This window comes from Somniosus microcephalus, chromosome 8, assembly GCF_052327205.1.
Source record: "Somniosus microcephalus isolate GS21.2 chromosome 8, FLI_Smic_1.0, whole genome shotgun sequence".
Lineage (NCBI taxonomy): Eukaryota > Metazoa > Chordata > Chondrichthyes > Squaliformes > Somniosidae > Somniosus > Somniosus microcephalus.
In genome coordinates this window covers 210,450,110-210,463,783 of record NC_140994.1, presented here as the reverse complement: position 1 = coordinate 210,463,783, position 13,674 = coordinate 210,450,110, and the positions used below count along the sequence as shown (strand labels likewise).

Sequence of the window (13,674 nt, the reverse complement as noted above, 5' to 3'; positions counted from 1 at the left end):
GCAGAGTCATACAGTATCAGAAATAACAACAGAAAACACTGGAAAAGCTCAGCAGGCCAGGCAGCATCCGTGGAGAGAGAAACAGATGGATGGAGGTCAAAAGGTCTTCGGCCTGAAACGTTAACTCTATTTCTCTCTCCACGGATGCTGCCTGGCCTGCTGAGTTTTTCCAGCGTTTTCTGTTGTTATTTCAGATTTCCAGCATCTGCAGTATTTTGCTATTATACAGTATCAGGCCTTGTGCCCAGTACATTGCAAGCACACAGATCCTGGGACCGTACAACAGAAAATAAAATCTCTGTTAAAGCAAGAAAAGGGAAGAAAAGAGAGAAACCAACGGGCTTAAGTTTATTTTCTAGTACAACTAATTTACATTTTATGGCAAAATTACTTGATCAATTAGTGCAATTTCTGTAAATATGGGCCAGCTGTCACAAGAAGAACACCAACAATTAAATGATGCTATAAATAACCCAAATTATTTACAGCTGCAAGGAGATATCTTGGCACCACAAATACTAATTTTATTCTAAAACATCTCATTTCTATTCAGCAGGATGCCTGTGCTTGTAAGATACAATTTTTGGCTCTTCTTAATGTTTTTTTGACTAATTAGACTGACATGAATTCAAATTATGAGTATAAATGCTTGAACGCTGTGAAATCTCTTCTGTTTTGAATACAGCTGTGTAAATTAGTGATAGGCTATTACTTCATGATGCAATATTTTGATAACAAGTTGATCTGTCCTGTACTTGGTGAGTAATAGTACAAAAGCAAAACAATGGTTGGTTAGCTGTCACAGTGTTCTTTATCTCAGGGATTTAGGCTAGAATCTGCAGTAGACTGAGTGGACTTCCAACCCAGTTACCTGAGATAAATTCAAAAAGATTTTGATTCAAGAGGTGAAAGGATAGTGATTTAAATGACTGTATCATGTTAAAGTAAGGGATAATCAAAATCATCAGTTTCACCTCCTTCCACACAAAAGCATAGAGACATAAACCTTGGAATAATAGCAGGCCTGCTATGAATCACAGAGGTCAGATTGTTTTTCTAGTGTAGAGGGAATGCGGATCGCTGCACTTGAAGCGTAGTGGACTATTCCGACAGCCCAAAATGTGATATTTTTGCTTGTTCCTACTGTGCCTCATCTGCCATTATCATCATCGCAAGTGATAAATTCTCTGCGTTCAAGTGCAATCAGTTCATAGTGCGTAAATACCAAACACATAGATTCTTTACCACTGAGAGCTAAATTAAGTAGGAAAGCAATGGTCGCGTGTTATGTTGAAAAATCTATCTTGCAATTTGTCCTGTATATGCCAGTGCTGCGCTTCAGCTGAGGGCACTTGAGAAGTAATAATTCAGCAGGTTTTCCATCTTGCTGCTTTGATTTCTTTATAGAATAGTGAGGTTTTATTTTTCAAAATCACGGTAAGGTAAACAGAAAACAGTTTACATGATAATGCCCCTCTCTGGCGCCTTAGTCCCAAATTAGTTCAAAAAGGAATTTAAGTTACTTACTTGTAACTGCTGATCATTTGCCATGTTAAACAAAACACAAATGCCAGCTTAATATTTGCACAGAGTATTATTTGAGATGGAGTGGGTTAACCATTCATTTTGGGTTTTTTTTCTACGTTACTTTTTGGCACATTTTCATTGAAACAGTGAGCAGAAACAGACTTGAAGGAGTTTCTAGGCTAGACAGTACGTGCATGCATGTATGTTTGAAATGACCACTTGACAATACACAAGGTCACTGATCACTCCGCTGCTCATTTTAACTGAGCACCTTTACAAGGTCAAGGTCAGCTGCAGCTCCCAGCCAGTTCCGCTGATGCTGTCTGTACTCACTATTTAAATTAAAATATTTCAAAAGTAAAAGGAAACTTCTGGTGGAACATAACTCCAGGTGTAATTCTTCTTCCTGGGTTTCTCACCTTTGACAGTAGTGTCATAGAAATTGCAGCAGGTTGGATTATTTATGTAGCTAAGAAACAGTGGCCTAGAAATTGGGTTGTGGGTTCGCCAGGGCTGTAGCGCCAGAAATTTTGCGCCAGCGTTAATGCGGCAGCGCCCGACGAAAATTCGGTTGCGCCGGGCCCAGACGGCAGCGGGCGCTAAAGGAGGGTTTTAGCGCCTCAAAACGGGCGTTCAATTGGGTTTTCCGGTGCTAATCCCCCGCTGCGGCACCCGATGCGGTGCGGCAGGCTGGGGAACTGCAGGCCTCCTCCTTCTGTTAAGGAGGAGCTGCCTGCAGCCGACAACTGACCGGCGGATTCCTCCGACATCTGAGCCCGGCACCTCGGGGAAGTGCCGGGCTCGCAGCACACACACATCAGGGCCGCGGGGGGGGTGATGCAGGAGTCCGGGAAGGGAGGTGCGGGCAGGCGGCCGCCGGGAACGCGGCCGGCCGCCGCTCCACCTTATGCGCCGGCGCAAAGGCTTGTAAGAACCCTTTCCACAATCGTTGGTTGCGCCTGCCACGGGTGAGGCGGGCGCAACTGAATTTGGGCTTGGGGCCGGGTTACCACGGCAACCGGGACGCTGCGCACACCGATGACGTCATCGGTGCTGGCGCAGCGCTACCGGCTAACGCCGATGGTAAGGCCCAAGTCAATTTCAGAAACGGCTATAATTCCAGCGCAATGCCCTCCAGCGCCACTAATTGGGCGCTAACCCCACTCAATTTCTAGGCCAGTCAGTTTAATATTCCTTAAAATAGAAAAATATTTGTTTCCAAAGTTATTTATTAAAGGTTAGCTTAGTTCTTAGAGTTATAACCTTTTATTATTTTGTCCACTTGAGTTAAGTATAAGATTACTGTAAATATGTATCTATATTATATGACTGTTTTTGTGTGTTAATCTTTTGTAAAATAAATATGTTTAACATTTTAAACTTAAAACAAAGCCAGATGCGATGCTCCATTGCTTTTGAAGATTGGAATTACATCTTTTAAGGTAGAAGACAAGACCACTGCTGAAAAGCAATTACTAAATAGGATTTTCTGTTTGTTTCCCAGGCACGTTACCAAAAGTTCGCCGAGATCTCAAAGCAAGAATAGACACTATCAAAGTCATGGGAGTTGGGATTCCCATGAGAGTGATCTAAGATATGAGACCAAAATAATCTAGGGTAAGAAGTTTAGAAAAGGCCAAAAAAATGTAAGAACTAGTCAAATGTGCTTTGGAAAGGGTGCAGAGAAAGCAACAAGAATGATCCCCAGTGTAAAGGGGATGATCAATCAAACATGGTGGTATGGCAGTTGTGTTTGTGAAACTGGTGGCTCTAAGATCTGGATTTGTATGAAAATCGTCCTTCTAATATTATATTGCCTCTTCAAAATCCATCATAGTTTAGTGAAAGTGATCATGCTAAGATTCCCTTTTATCAATCCTATTAGAATCATATCATCATAGAATGATACAGTGCAGAAGGAGGCCATTCAGCCCACCGTGCCTATGCTGGCTCTTTCAAAGAGCTATCTAATTATTCCTTCTCCCCTGCTCTTTCCCCATAACCCTTCAAATGTTTCCCCTTCAAGTATTTATCCAATTCCCTTTTGAAAGTTGCTATTGAATCTGCTTCCACTACCCTTTCAGGCAGCGCATTCCACAGCAACTCACTCTAAATAAATTTGACGGTGACAAGACAAGTTGAGAAGGCTATTAAAAAGGCATATGGAATCCTTGGCTTTAGAAATAGAGACATTGATGGGAATTTTAACCCCAAAAAAAGGTGGGTTGGGATTGGGTGGGAGGTTAAAGAGTTAAAAATCTGAATCTCGACCCCCAACCCGCCTCCAACTCACCCACTTGCAGTTTTAATGGAGGCGGGACAGGGAGTGGGCACCAACACTCTCTCAGGAGGCGGGTTGGCACTTTAAATATTATAATAAGGCTGCATGACTCATGGTGATCCACCATTTTAAATTTAACTGTGGGTGGATTTCCCTGGCCTTGGGGAACCTGCCAGCTAAAGGGAGTTGAGGCCTGCTGGATCCAGGAGGTATTCAATGTTACGCTTACCATTAATAAAGCACTGGTTAGGCCCCAGCTGGAGTATTTTGGCCAATTCTGGGCACCACACTTTAGGAAAGATGTCAAGCAATGTTCCCCGTAATTTTTTTTTGGGCTGCGCGGCCCATTCAAAAGTCCACGCGTGTGCGTTTTTTTTTCAATTTAAAAGGGGAACATTGATGTCAAGGCCTTGGAGAGTATGCAGGGGAGATTTACTACAATGGTACCAGGGACAAAAGACTTCAGTTATGTGGAGCAACTAGAGAAACTGGGGTTGTTCTGCTTACAGCAGAGAAGATTAAGGGGAGATTTGAAAGAGGTGTTCAAAATCTTGATGGGTTTTAATAGAATAGATAAGGAGAAACTGTTTCCAGTGGCAGAAGGATAGGTAACCAGAGGACACAGACTTAAGGTAATCCGCAAAAGAGCCAGAGGCTAAAACATTTTTATGCAGCAAGTTGTTATGCCTGAAAGGGTGGTGGAAGCAGATTCAATAATATAATCAAAAAGGAATTGGATGAATACTTTAGGGGAAAATTCTCTGGGCTATGGGGAAAGAGCAGGGGAGTGGGACTAATTGGAGAGCTCTTTCAAAGACCCGGAATAGGCATGATGGGTCGAATGGTCTCCTTCTGTGCTGTATCATTCTATGATTCTCCTCATCTTGCTTCTGATTCTTTTACCGATTAACTTAAATCTGTGTCCTCTGGTTACCGACCCTCTTGCCAGTGGTAACAGTTTCTCCCTATTTACGTGAAGCGACTACATAAACTGGGATTCCAATTCTGGGCTCCGCACTTTAGGAAGGAAGTGAAGGCCTTAGAGAGGGTGCAGAAAAGATTTACAAAAATGGTTCCAGGGATGAAGGACTTCAGTTATGCGAATAGACTGGAGAAGCTGGTGTTGTTCTCGCTAGAGCAGAGAACAACCATTCACCACTACTCTCTGCTTTTCGTCCCTTTTCCAATATTGCATCCACGCTGTCACTGCCACTTTAATCCCATGGCTTCAATTTTGTTAACTAATCTCTCTATTACTTCATCAAAGAACTCAATCAGTTTTGTTGTTACAATGTTTATAATAACATTTCTGTCAATTTATGTTAAAAATGTGCATGTAGGTGACAGCATGATAGCATAACGTGTTTATTTTCCCTTTACCATTGGTGTGCAGAAGTGATGTGTATTAATTAGTTTGAAGTTCCCCACACGATGAGCTCATGATCCTCAGGTGTGCTATCAGGGAGAGGTACTAAGCAGGGTTTCCCCGTATGGAGAGAGGAAACCTTCAAGGGTCAGTCAACTCAGCCTGCTTTCATGCATGCCCAAGCAACCAATTACAGAATAACATTGGCAGAGGCCTGGGAGTAGGTAAGCTGCCTGCCCTCTCAGGAAATGATGCGTAGTCCAGAATGAGCTAAAGAAATAAATAAAATAGGCTGAAGGTAATAAATAAAAACAAGAGGACAAGAAATCAATGCAATATAATAAATGAAACAATTGAAGAGAAAACATAACAAAACCATTTTAAAATCTCATTTGTTTGGACAAGATTTATGCTCAACAGGATGAAGTTCATTATTGTTGGATAACAGAACACTTTTCTATCTTTCCCTGCTCAAGTACAGCTGTGATAGTTTTTTGCTAGAGCAATCCAAAATAATCTCACCTTCTGATTCAGGCGAAAGACCTACCACTGAGCTAAAACTAACACCTTTTACTTTTTATAGGCTTATAAAAATCCTAACTATTTTGTTTTATATTATCTGTTAATCTTTTCTCAAGCTCCCTTTTAGCCATTCTAATCTCATTTTTCATCTTCCAACTACACTTTCTATACTCCTCATGATGATCTTTAGTATTCTTAATTCTAACATTATAATAGTCTTATTAGTCTCTCTATGGATCCACAGAACTCTTCTTTGATGCACCCCTTTTACCTTATAGGAATTATTTATTTTGTACTCCATGCAGCTTATCACAGAATCACAGAATCACAGAAACCCCACAGTGCAGATAGAGGCCATTTCGGCCCATCGAGCCTGCACCGACACATATCCCACCCGATCCCTGTAACCCCCACACCAACACATATCCCACCCTATCCCCACGTATTTAATCCCCCTAACACTAAGGGTCAATTTATCATAGCCAATCAACCTAACTCGCACATCTTTGAAGATTTTCCATGGCTGATTTGTCAACCTGTTTGATAACTTTTCTGTCCAGTTAATTTGGCCTTTGTTTTTTTTCCAGTTCGGTGCCCTTATCTTTGGTCCTTCATTATCCTTTTCTATTCTTATATTGCACCTAACTATGTTGTGGTCACTATTTCCCAATTGTTCTTCTACTCTCACATCTGTTATTTGCCCTATTAATTTCCCAGGACTAAAGCAATGCTTCTTTCCTTGTTGGACTAGAAACATACTGATCTAGGAAGCAGTCCTGGATACATTCTAAACTGCATTCCCCTCCTTGACATTGTGCATTTCCTTTGACCACATGCAAAACAAAACATCAGATTTCTTCCAACACACAAGGATAAAGTGCTTCTTTTTGCATTACCTACCATGAATTTGGACTGTTCGGGGCGTGGTGACAACAGATTGTTTCCTGGAAACAAGGGATCTACAGCTTTCTATTGAACTTAAACGCACACTGATGGTGTTCTCTTTCCTAAAGATGTCAGAGTCACTGTGGGTTGAGAGGTTATCTCCATTAATGTGAGGGCAGCACCTGGATGGATTGAAACGAATGCACAATCGTTGCAGGTCAGCCTGTGGACAAACAGAATTCCACTGTTATATTAAACCCTGTATATGATATAGAGAACTAACAGATTCTGTATATGTTATCTCGACTAATAATTTCTACTTACATTGTAGGTAATTGGAGACCTGGCCCTGAAATTTCAGTGGGAAGAAAGGGTGGAATTTGGGCTGGTTGCTCGGTGGAATGGATTTCAAATCTAGCAGGTTTCTGCCCCATTCCCCTGCAACCCAAATTCCAATTGGGGTGAGGAGCCAGGTGAATCTGCCTGCCCTGCTCTCCTCTTCTGTCTGTTGCCTCATTGCCCCTCCTTAAACTTCTACCCTATAGCTCAACCCAGTTTACTGTCCTTTTCCCTCATCTCATCCACTCCCACATGACTCAGCCCGGTCTCACTCCTCTCTTTCTTTCATTATAAACCTGCAGTCTCCTCCAACTCTCATCATGATCCTGGTTGCTTTCTACTTCTTCCCAATGGTGGTCTCTTGTCACCTCTGCTTCTCTTCCCCTGCCCATACTCTTACCCCAGCCAGACTGTATTGTAGATTGTCAAAGACAGACAAATATGGAAACAGGTATTTAAGAAACGCGCACATTTCTTTAATATCACCACAGGTGATGGTTATAAACTGAAACTCAATCAGGCCAATTTTCCTGGGCAGGATCTGTTTTGGGACACAGTGACTGCAGAGCATTGGAAGTGTACTTTGCGCCAGGTGTGCCTGGATTTTCTGGTTGCCCTCATTACAATGAAGAAGGTGGACTTTGAATGCTATTGGAGGCACTCTAGTGGGTTCAGGTAAAGGCAGATTGTGAGGAATTCAGGCTTTAAAGGCATCAGCGGCATTAAAGAGGCAAGTAAAGAAAGGACTTGCATTTATAAAGTGACTTTCATGACCTCAGGATATCCCAATGAGCTTCATAGCCAACCCTTTAACCTTCTCTGCTCTAGGGAGAATATCCTCCCTCTTTTCTTCCCTCAGCGCTCTGCACTGAGCAGCTCCTCATTTATCTCAAAGCTCAAGGAACAGCATCTCATCTTTCTATGAGGCACTTTAAAACCTTTCAGACTCAACATCGAGTTCACTAATTTCAGATCCTAACCACTGCTCCTATTTTTTCAGAGAGCAGGTGCTGGTAATGATGCTGCTGTAACCATTTACACCTCCTCTAGACCCATCTTTTGTTTCTTTACTTGTCCCATTACACCCCCTTTTGCCTTGCACCATCATCCCTTTTGTCATTTAATCTCTCCTGCCTCCCACAGACCTTCCCTTTTGTTCTTTCCTCCCCTCCCCCCTTTCCCTGTCTCTGTACTTGCTTAAAACCACAGAGGCTGCCTGACCTGTTGAGTATTTTCAGCATTTTCTGTTTATATTTCAGATTTCCAGCATCCACAGTATTTTGCCTTTGAACTCCTCATCCATGGTGATTTCCTGTCATCCTGTAACCTAAACTTTCCTACCCATATTCACGGGTACCCTGCGACATCTCACGTGGCCTCTCTACTCCCATCGTCTTGATCAGAGACAAGACCATTTCCAACCACTTCTTTGTATCCCTCACCACCCACATCCCCATAGCCCCTTCCAAACCCATTTCCTTCTGTATCTGCCCCAGAAAATACTCTCCCTGAAGTCACTCACAGCTGCACTTTCAAACTTCCCTGTATCGCCTTTGGCCCTCCATTCACCACATTACATCTGCAGATGTTGATCTGCTCAACCATTCCCTCAGGCCCATCGTTTATGCCCTTGTCCCAATAAAACCTGACATAAGAAAACTACTAGGCACTTGGTCTAAGTGTTAAACAAAGCTTTAATCAACTGTTTTACAACATGGAGGTCTAGTTGTGTCCTTCACTAGTTCCTGTTAAGAATGTCCTGCGCAAGCTGGGCCCGTGCCCGAGTATTTATATTCTCCCTGGACAGCGCCACCCGTAGGCCGCTCAGTATTATTTCATAAGTCTTTCTTTCATGAATGACCGATTCATGTCAAAACCTTTACTCTCTCCCGGCCTAGTTGTTCCCCGGGTACAGCCTCCATCTTCGCTCCACCCCAAAGGGCGCAGACTTGAGTATATTCTTTTACAACTGGTTCAACCACCCATCGCGAGATGTGGCTAGACCACATCAAGCACTATCGGGCCTTGCTCTCCTCTGTCCCCTATTCCTCCCAAGTATGTTACATTTACCATATCTTATGTCTCAAATTACTAATATTCTGTATCCCAAAATATTATTTTCTGAAAGAAATCTATCTAAGTTGTATTTGAATGAATCAACACTTTCTGCTTCCACCATTTCCTTAGGGAGCCTGTTCTGTAGATTTACCTCTTGCTCACTGAAATAATACTTCCATGGATTAGTTAAGGATGAGCAGCCACGTTTCCTGTGCGTAGCAAAGAAAGAAAAGAGAACTTGCATTTCTATAGCGCCTTTCACGACCTCAGGATGACCCAAAGTGCTTTACAGCCAACAAAGTACTTTTGAAGTGTAGTCACTGTTGTAATGTAGGAAACGTGGCAGCCAATTTGTGCACAGCAAGATCCCACAAACAGCAATGAGATAAATAACCAGATAATGGCCTAGAAATTCGGGTCTCCACGGGTGAGTACACATGGGGTACTCACCCGTAAGCCCAATGGAAGTGCCGGTTTCCTGCATGCACTGCGCATGCGCGGGAAACCAGCACTTCCGTTCCCCTGAAAGAAGGGGTTCAGAGGCCGACCGCGTGCGCAGGAGAGGCTGCGCGTGCATCGAACTTACAGTTTTTTTGCAGGTTTTCCCGGGAGGGTAAGTCTCCAGATGTTACACATTTAAAAGCAGGCGTAAGGCCTGCTTTTTACAAGGTAAGTGGTGAATTAATTAAAATTAAAACATTTTTTCTACAGGTTTATTATTTTTAAATACTTTAAAGAAAGGTAAGTTTATTTTTAGCCCCATTAGAAAATAAAGTTATTTTTTTCAAAAATTTAAATTATTGTTTAAAATAGTTATTTAATGTAATTTATAGTTTATTTAAAAAATGTGATTTAAAAAAAATGTATTTGTAGATTTAGTGATGTTTTGGGGCCCGTAGTATTTTTAAGTTTTAACAGCACTTCCTGTCAAACTTTTGAATGGAGCATTCCTTGCTCTGATTGGCTCCCCATGGCCCACGTGATCCCAGGGGATGCATCGAACTAACTGCGCCCCTGGGATATGCAAGCACTGCGCGCCGGCAGCTGGAGCAGGCCCAGGATCGGAATTCCACGCGGGCCCACAGCTCAACAGCCGGCGCGCAAGGTAAGTGCAGGTCGGGGGCTTGCACCCGCGGGAAGACCCCGACTCGAATTTCTGGGCCAATCTGTTTGTGATGATGGTTGAGGGATAAATATTAACCCTGTTTTTCAGGTACTATTTGGTGCTAAACCCAGGCAAATTACCACGAATGTCAACATACCCTGAAATTGTCATTGTAGAATCCATAAATAAGTGGGTTCCAGAAGCTGTGTGACATGGCCAGGTAGTGGGAGAAGAAATAAAGGGCAGTGATGTCCACAGGATCACTCGGCAGCACAGCTGGATTGAACTCATACGTAACACTGAAGATGTGAAATGGTAGCCAGCAAAGAGCGAAAACAGCCACAATGATAAACAGCATCTTGATTACCTGAAAGAAGTTATATAGATTTTAATAGTTTGTTATTTTAATCCTATTTTACTCGCCTTTAATAGCAAAACAATCAGCTCAACTTCTTCATATTAATTATAACCTTTTATTTTAGCACCATTCTTCTTTGGCCGGGAATTTCCTTAGAGCTGCTCCCACTCTGCTACTGTCAGTGTTCTTGCTCAGGCCAACATCCCCAGCATCGAAGCTCTGACCACGCTCAATCAGCTCCGATGGACAGGTCACATTTTCTGCATGCCCGATACGCGACTCCCAAAACAAGCGCTCTACTCGGAGCTCCGGCACGGCAAGAGAGCCCCAGGTGGGCAGAGGAAACGCTTCAAGGACACCCTCCAAGCCTCCTTGAAAAAGTGCAACATCCCCACCGACGCCTGGGAATCCCTGGCCCAAGACCGCACAAAGTGGAGGAGAAGCATCCGGGAAGGCGCCGAACACCTCGAGTCTCTTCGCCGGGAGCAAGCGGAAGCCAAGCGCAGGCAGCGCAAGGAGCGCACGTCAACCCAAGCACCCCACCCACCCGCCCCTTCAACCACCGTCTGCCCCACCTGTGACAGAGACTGTAGGTCCCGCATTGGACTCATCAGTCACATGCGAGCTCATTTTTAATGTGGAAGCAAGTCATCCTCGGTTCCGAGGGACTGCCTAAGAGAAGAGAAGAGACTGTGGTGGAAAACCCATGCATGCATATAAACAAGGTTTCTGCTGTACTTCCATTAAAGTTATGGTGGAGAAGCAGGAGCAGCTCTGAGGAAATTCCTGGCCTTAGTTCCTAACTGCAGTTAGAATTTACGTCTGGTGACAGCAGCAAATTTCTTTCAGCTAGTGGACAATTTTCCTGTTTCTGTAAGTGTCATCAATAGGATCCTATGCCCAGGGCTTGGGATGGACTGCAGTAGCGCTGATGGGAGTTAGTCAACTGTCAGAACGAACTCCCATCAGTGCTAATATGAGAAAGATCATTTAGTACATCCAGCTTGATTTAATTATACTGACCAAAATCACTGAAAACAGAAGCCCTTGCAGATTTTCCCACTCTGCAGCACCTACCAGGAGGCCAATTATAGGACCCCACTGCTGCCCCAGCTAAGACCAGCTCAACCACCAGGGACTGAATCTGGGACCTTTCTAGTCTGTATGACTTAGGACCACACCTTCCAATACATTTACTCACCCATTAGGGAAAGGGCAACATTCATTCTTGATCCAACCACCATGGCAGAGTGCTGCAAAGGTTTGAATACCACCAACTCAAACATAACTTAGCTTTTCATCTATTTTCTTTGGGAATTTCAGCAGTGGGAACATCAAAACAGGGAAAGTGCCTCTACAGTAAGAAAACCAACTGCTGGACAACTGCATTACAAGGTTAACAGCAGTGCAGAGATGCATTATTTTTTTTCTAATTTACAGTATCTAAGTTTGCATTCAGACACACGAAGTGATTGGACATCATCCATCTCCCTGGGTTATTACTTCGATGTCGTTACCTTCCGTTTTGATTTGTCTTGCTGAGCTTCTCTGTTTCTGTCCATGTTTCCTGGTGGCCTCCGATCCCACAGCCTTATACCCACATTCCAGTAGGTTATGGTGAGGATGAATAAGGGCAGCATGTAAGTGAAAAGCAGCAGGAAGAGTGTATAGATCTTCTGGTAAGTATTGCTAGGCCAACCAGTTTCCAAACAGATCATTTCAGATTCGCTGTCCGGATTCATGTACTTGACCTGGCTCACAAAACATAACACATTTTAAAACTTACTTCAGACAATATTTGATAACAAAAACTAATTATACCATGCAATTAAGTTATTTACGCCCATAACTCCTGAATTTGCCCATAGCACAAGTAACCAGTCTAGCAATGGAGATGCAGAGCTTCAGCAATTTAAGGTCACAATGTTTTCCAGTGGCTGGGGAAAATTAGGGAAAATGTAGAGGTCCAGAGAAAGGCTCAAGTAATAAAATTTCCTAAAACCTGTGGGATGAAGATCAATGGAAGCATCACAGGAGCAGTTATCACTCTTGACAAAATCATTACCAAATAGAAATGACATCCTGTTTTCAACTTATGGTGCATTCCTACTACATGTGGAGCTGATTTTCCTGACCTTTGGCCCTGGGCAACAGGACGGAGATCTGTGACAAAGGGTCTCTGCCCCATTTACACCACCCTGTGATTTGCAGGACTTTCCCCAAGGGGCAGAGTAGGGTTTGTACTTACAATAGGTACAGGCCCAATGTGGTAATGCTAATGAGCTGGGAGGAGATGTTCCTGCATTGCAGCCCAAGGGCACCTAAACATGGGTGCCTCAGGAAACCGGCAATGGGGCTTGCGCTGGGACCCTACTGAGATTGGAGGGTCTGAGGGCGTTCTGGTAACAAACAAAGACAGGCCTGAAAGTAGGTGGCCTTTTCCTTTACTTGCAGTTTGATTTTTGGGCTCTGAGGCCAGTGTGCAGACCCAATCCTTTTTGCGCTCCCATTTCTCAGTGCAAGGCCCTGCGAGGGCAGAAGAGGCTCAGGAAAATTGGTCCCTACAAGTTATTAGCATTGACACAAAGCTGTTTCCTGCTTTGCACCAAAACTAATCTTGTGGAGTGTAAATCAGGTATGAAGACCCAAACTGACTCTGATGCAAAGCAGAATGATACTTTCTCCTCCAGAGAGTCTCAATTCACCTCTGCCCAGTGTCACGTTGGGCCCTGACTGCAGATTCAGGCTGTATTTAGCTACTGTAATAGTAATAATCCTTAATCATCCAACCAGCAACACAACAATCAATGAAAAGTGTTCAGAAAACAATTTTTTCATACAAAATGACAGAATTCTTGACGTGATGATGCAGCCTGAAACTATTGCTTGCCTGTGACATTATCATGACCAAAATGTATAGTAGTTTCTGTTGGTCTCTCTCCTCGATATCAAAGACATTGGCTCGGATTTTGCAGTCAGCAGCAAAGGAACTGCGCTCGCCGTTCACTTCGCTGACAGCTGCCCACAAAGTTTTCATGGGCTTTAGAGTGCAGACTTGCTCTAATCCGGCCTTTGATATAGCACTTGCCCTCTACAGGGCATCTGTGGCATCTGTGAGCAAGGTAAGGAACAGTGGGGCTCTTCAACCAATCAGATTGAAGAATCCTCACTGAGCCATGCAGAGTCTAAACCAGGAAGTATAAATTAGATTTAAATCATGTACAGAAAGCAAA

At 43.4% G+C, this 13,674-nt stretch overlaps 1 protein-coding gene across 1 annotated transcript in view; it reads right to left on the bottom strand.

Moving 5' to 3' along the window:
* Window positions 1-1,150: 1,150 nt before the first annotated feature.
* LOC147114079 (QRFP-like peptide receptor) overlaps window positions 1,151-13,674 on the bottom strand; it is a 30,745-nt gene continuing 18,221 nt past the window's right edge. Inside the window, exons 3-6 of the mRNA XM_085996185.1 lie at window positions 11,959-12,192; window positions 10,241-10,450; window positions 6,597-6,804; window positions 1,151-1,254 (exon numbers count right to left, since the gene is read on the bottom strand). Coding sequence (XP_085852311.1) covers window positions 1,151-1,254; window positions 6,597-6,804; window positions 10,241-10,450; window positions 11,959-12,192 — 756 coding nt within the window. The remainder of the gene's footprint in view (window positions 1,255-6,596; window positions 6,805-10,240; window positions 10,451-11,958; window positions 12,193-13,674) is intronic.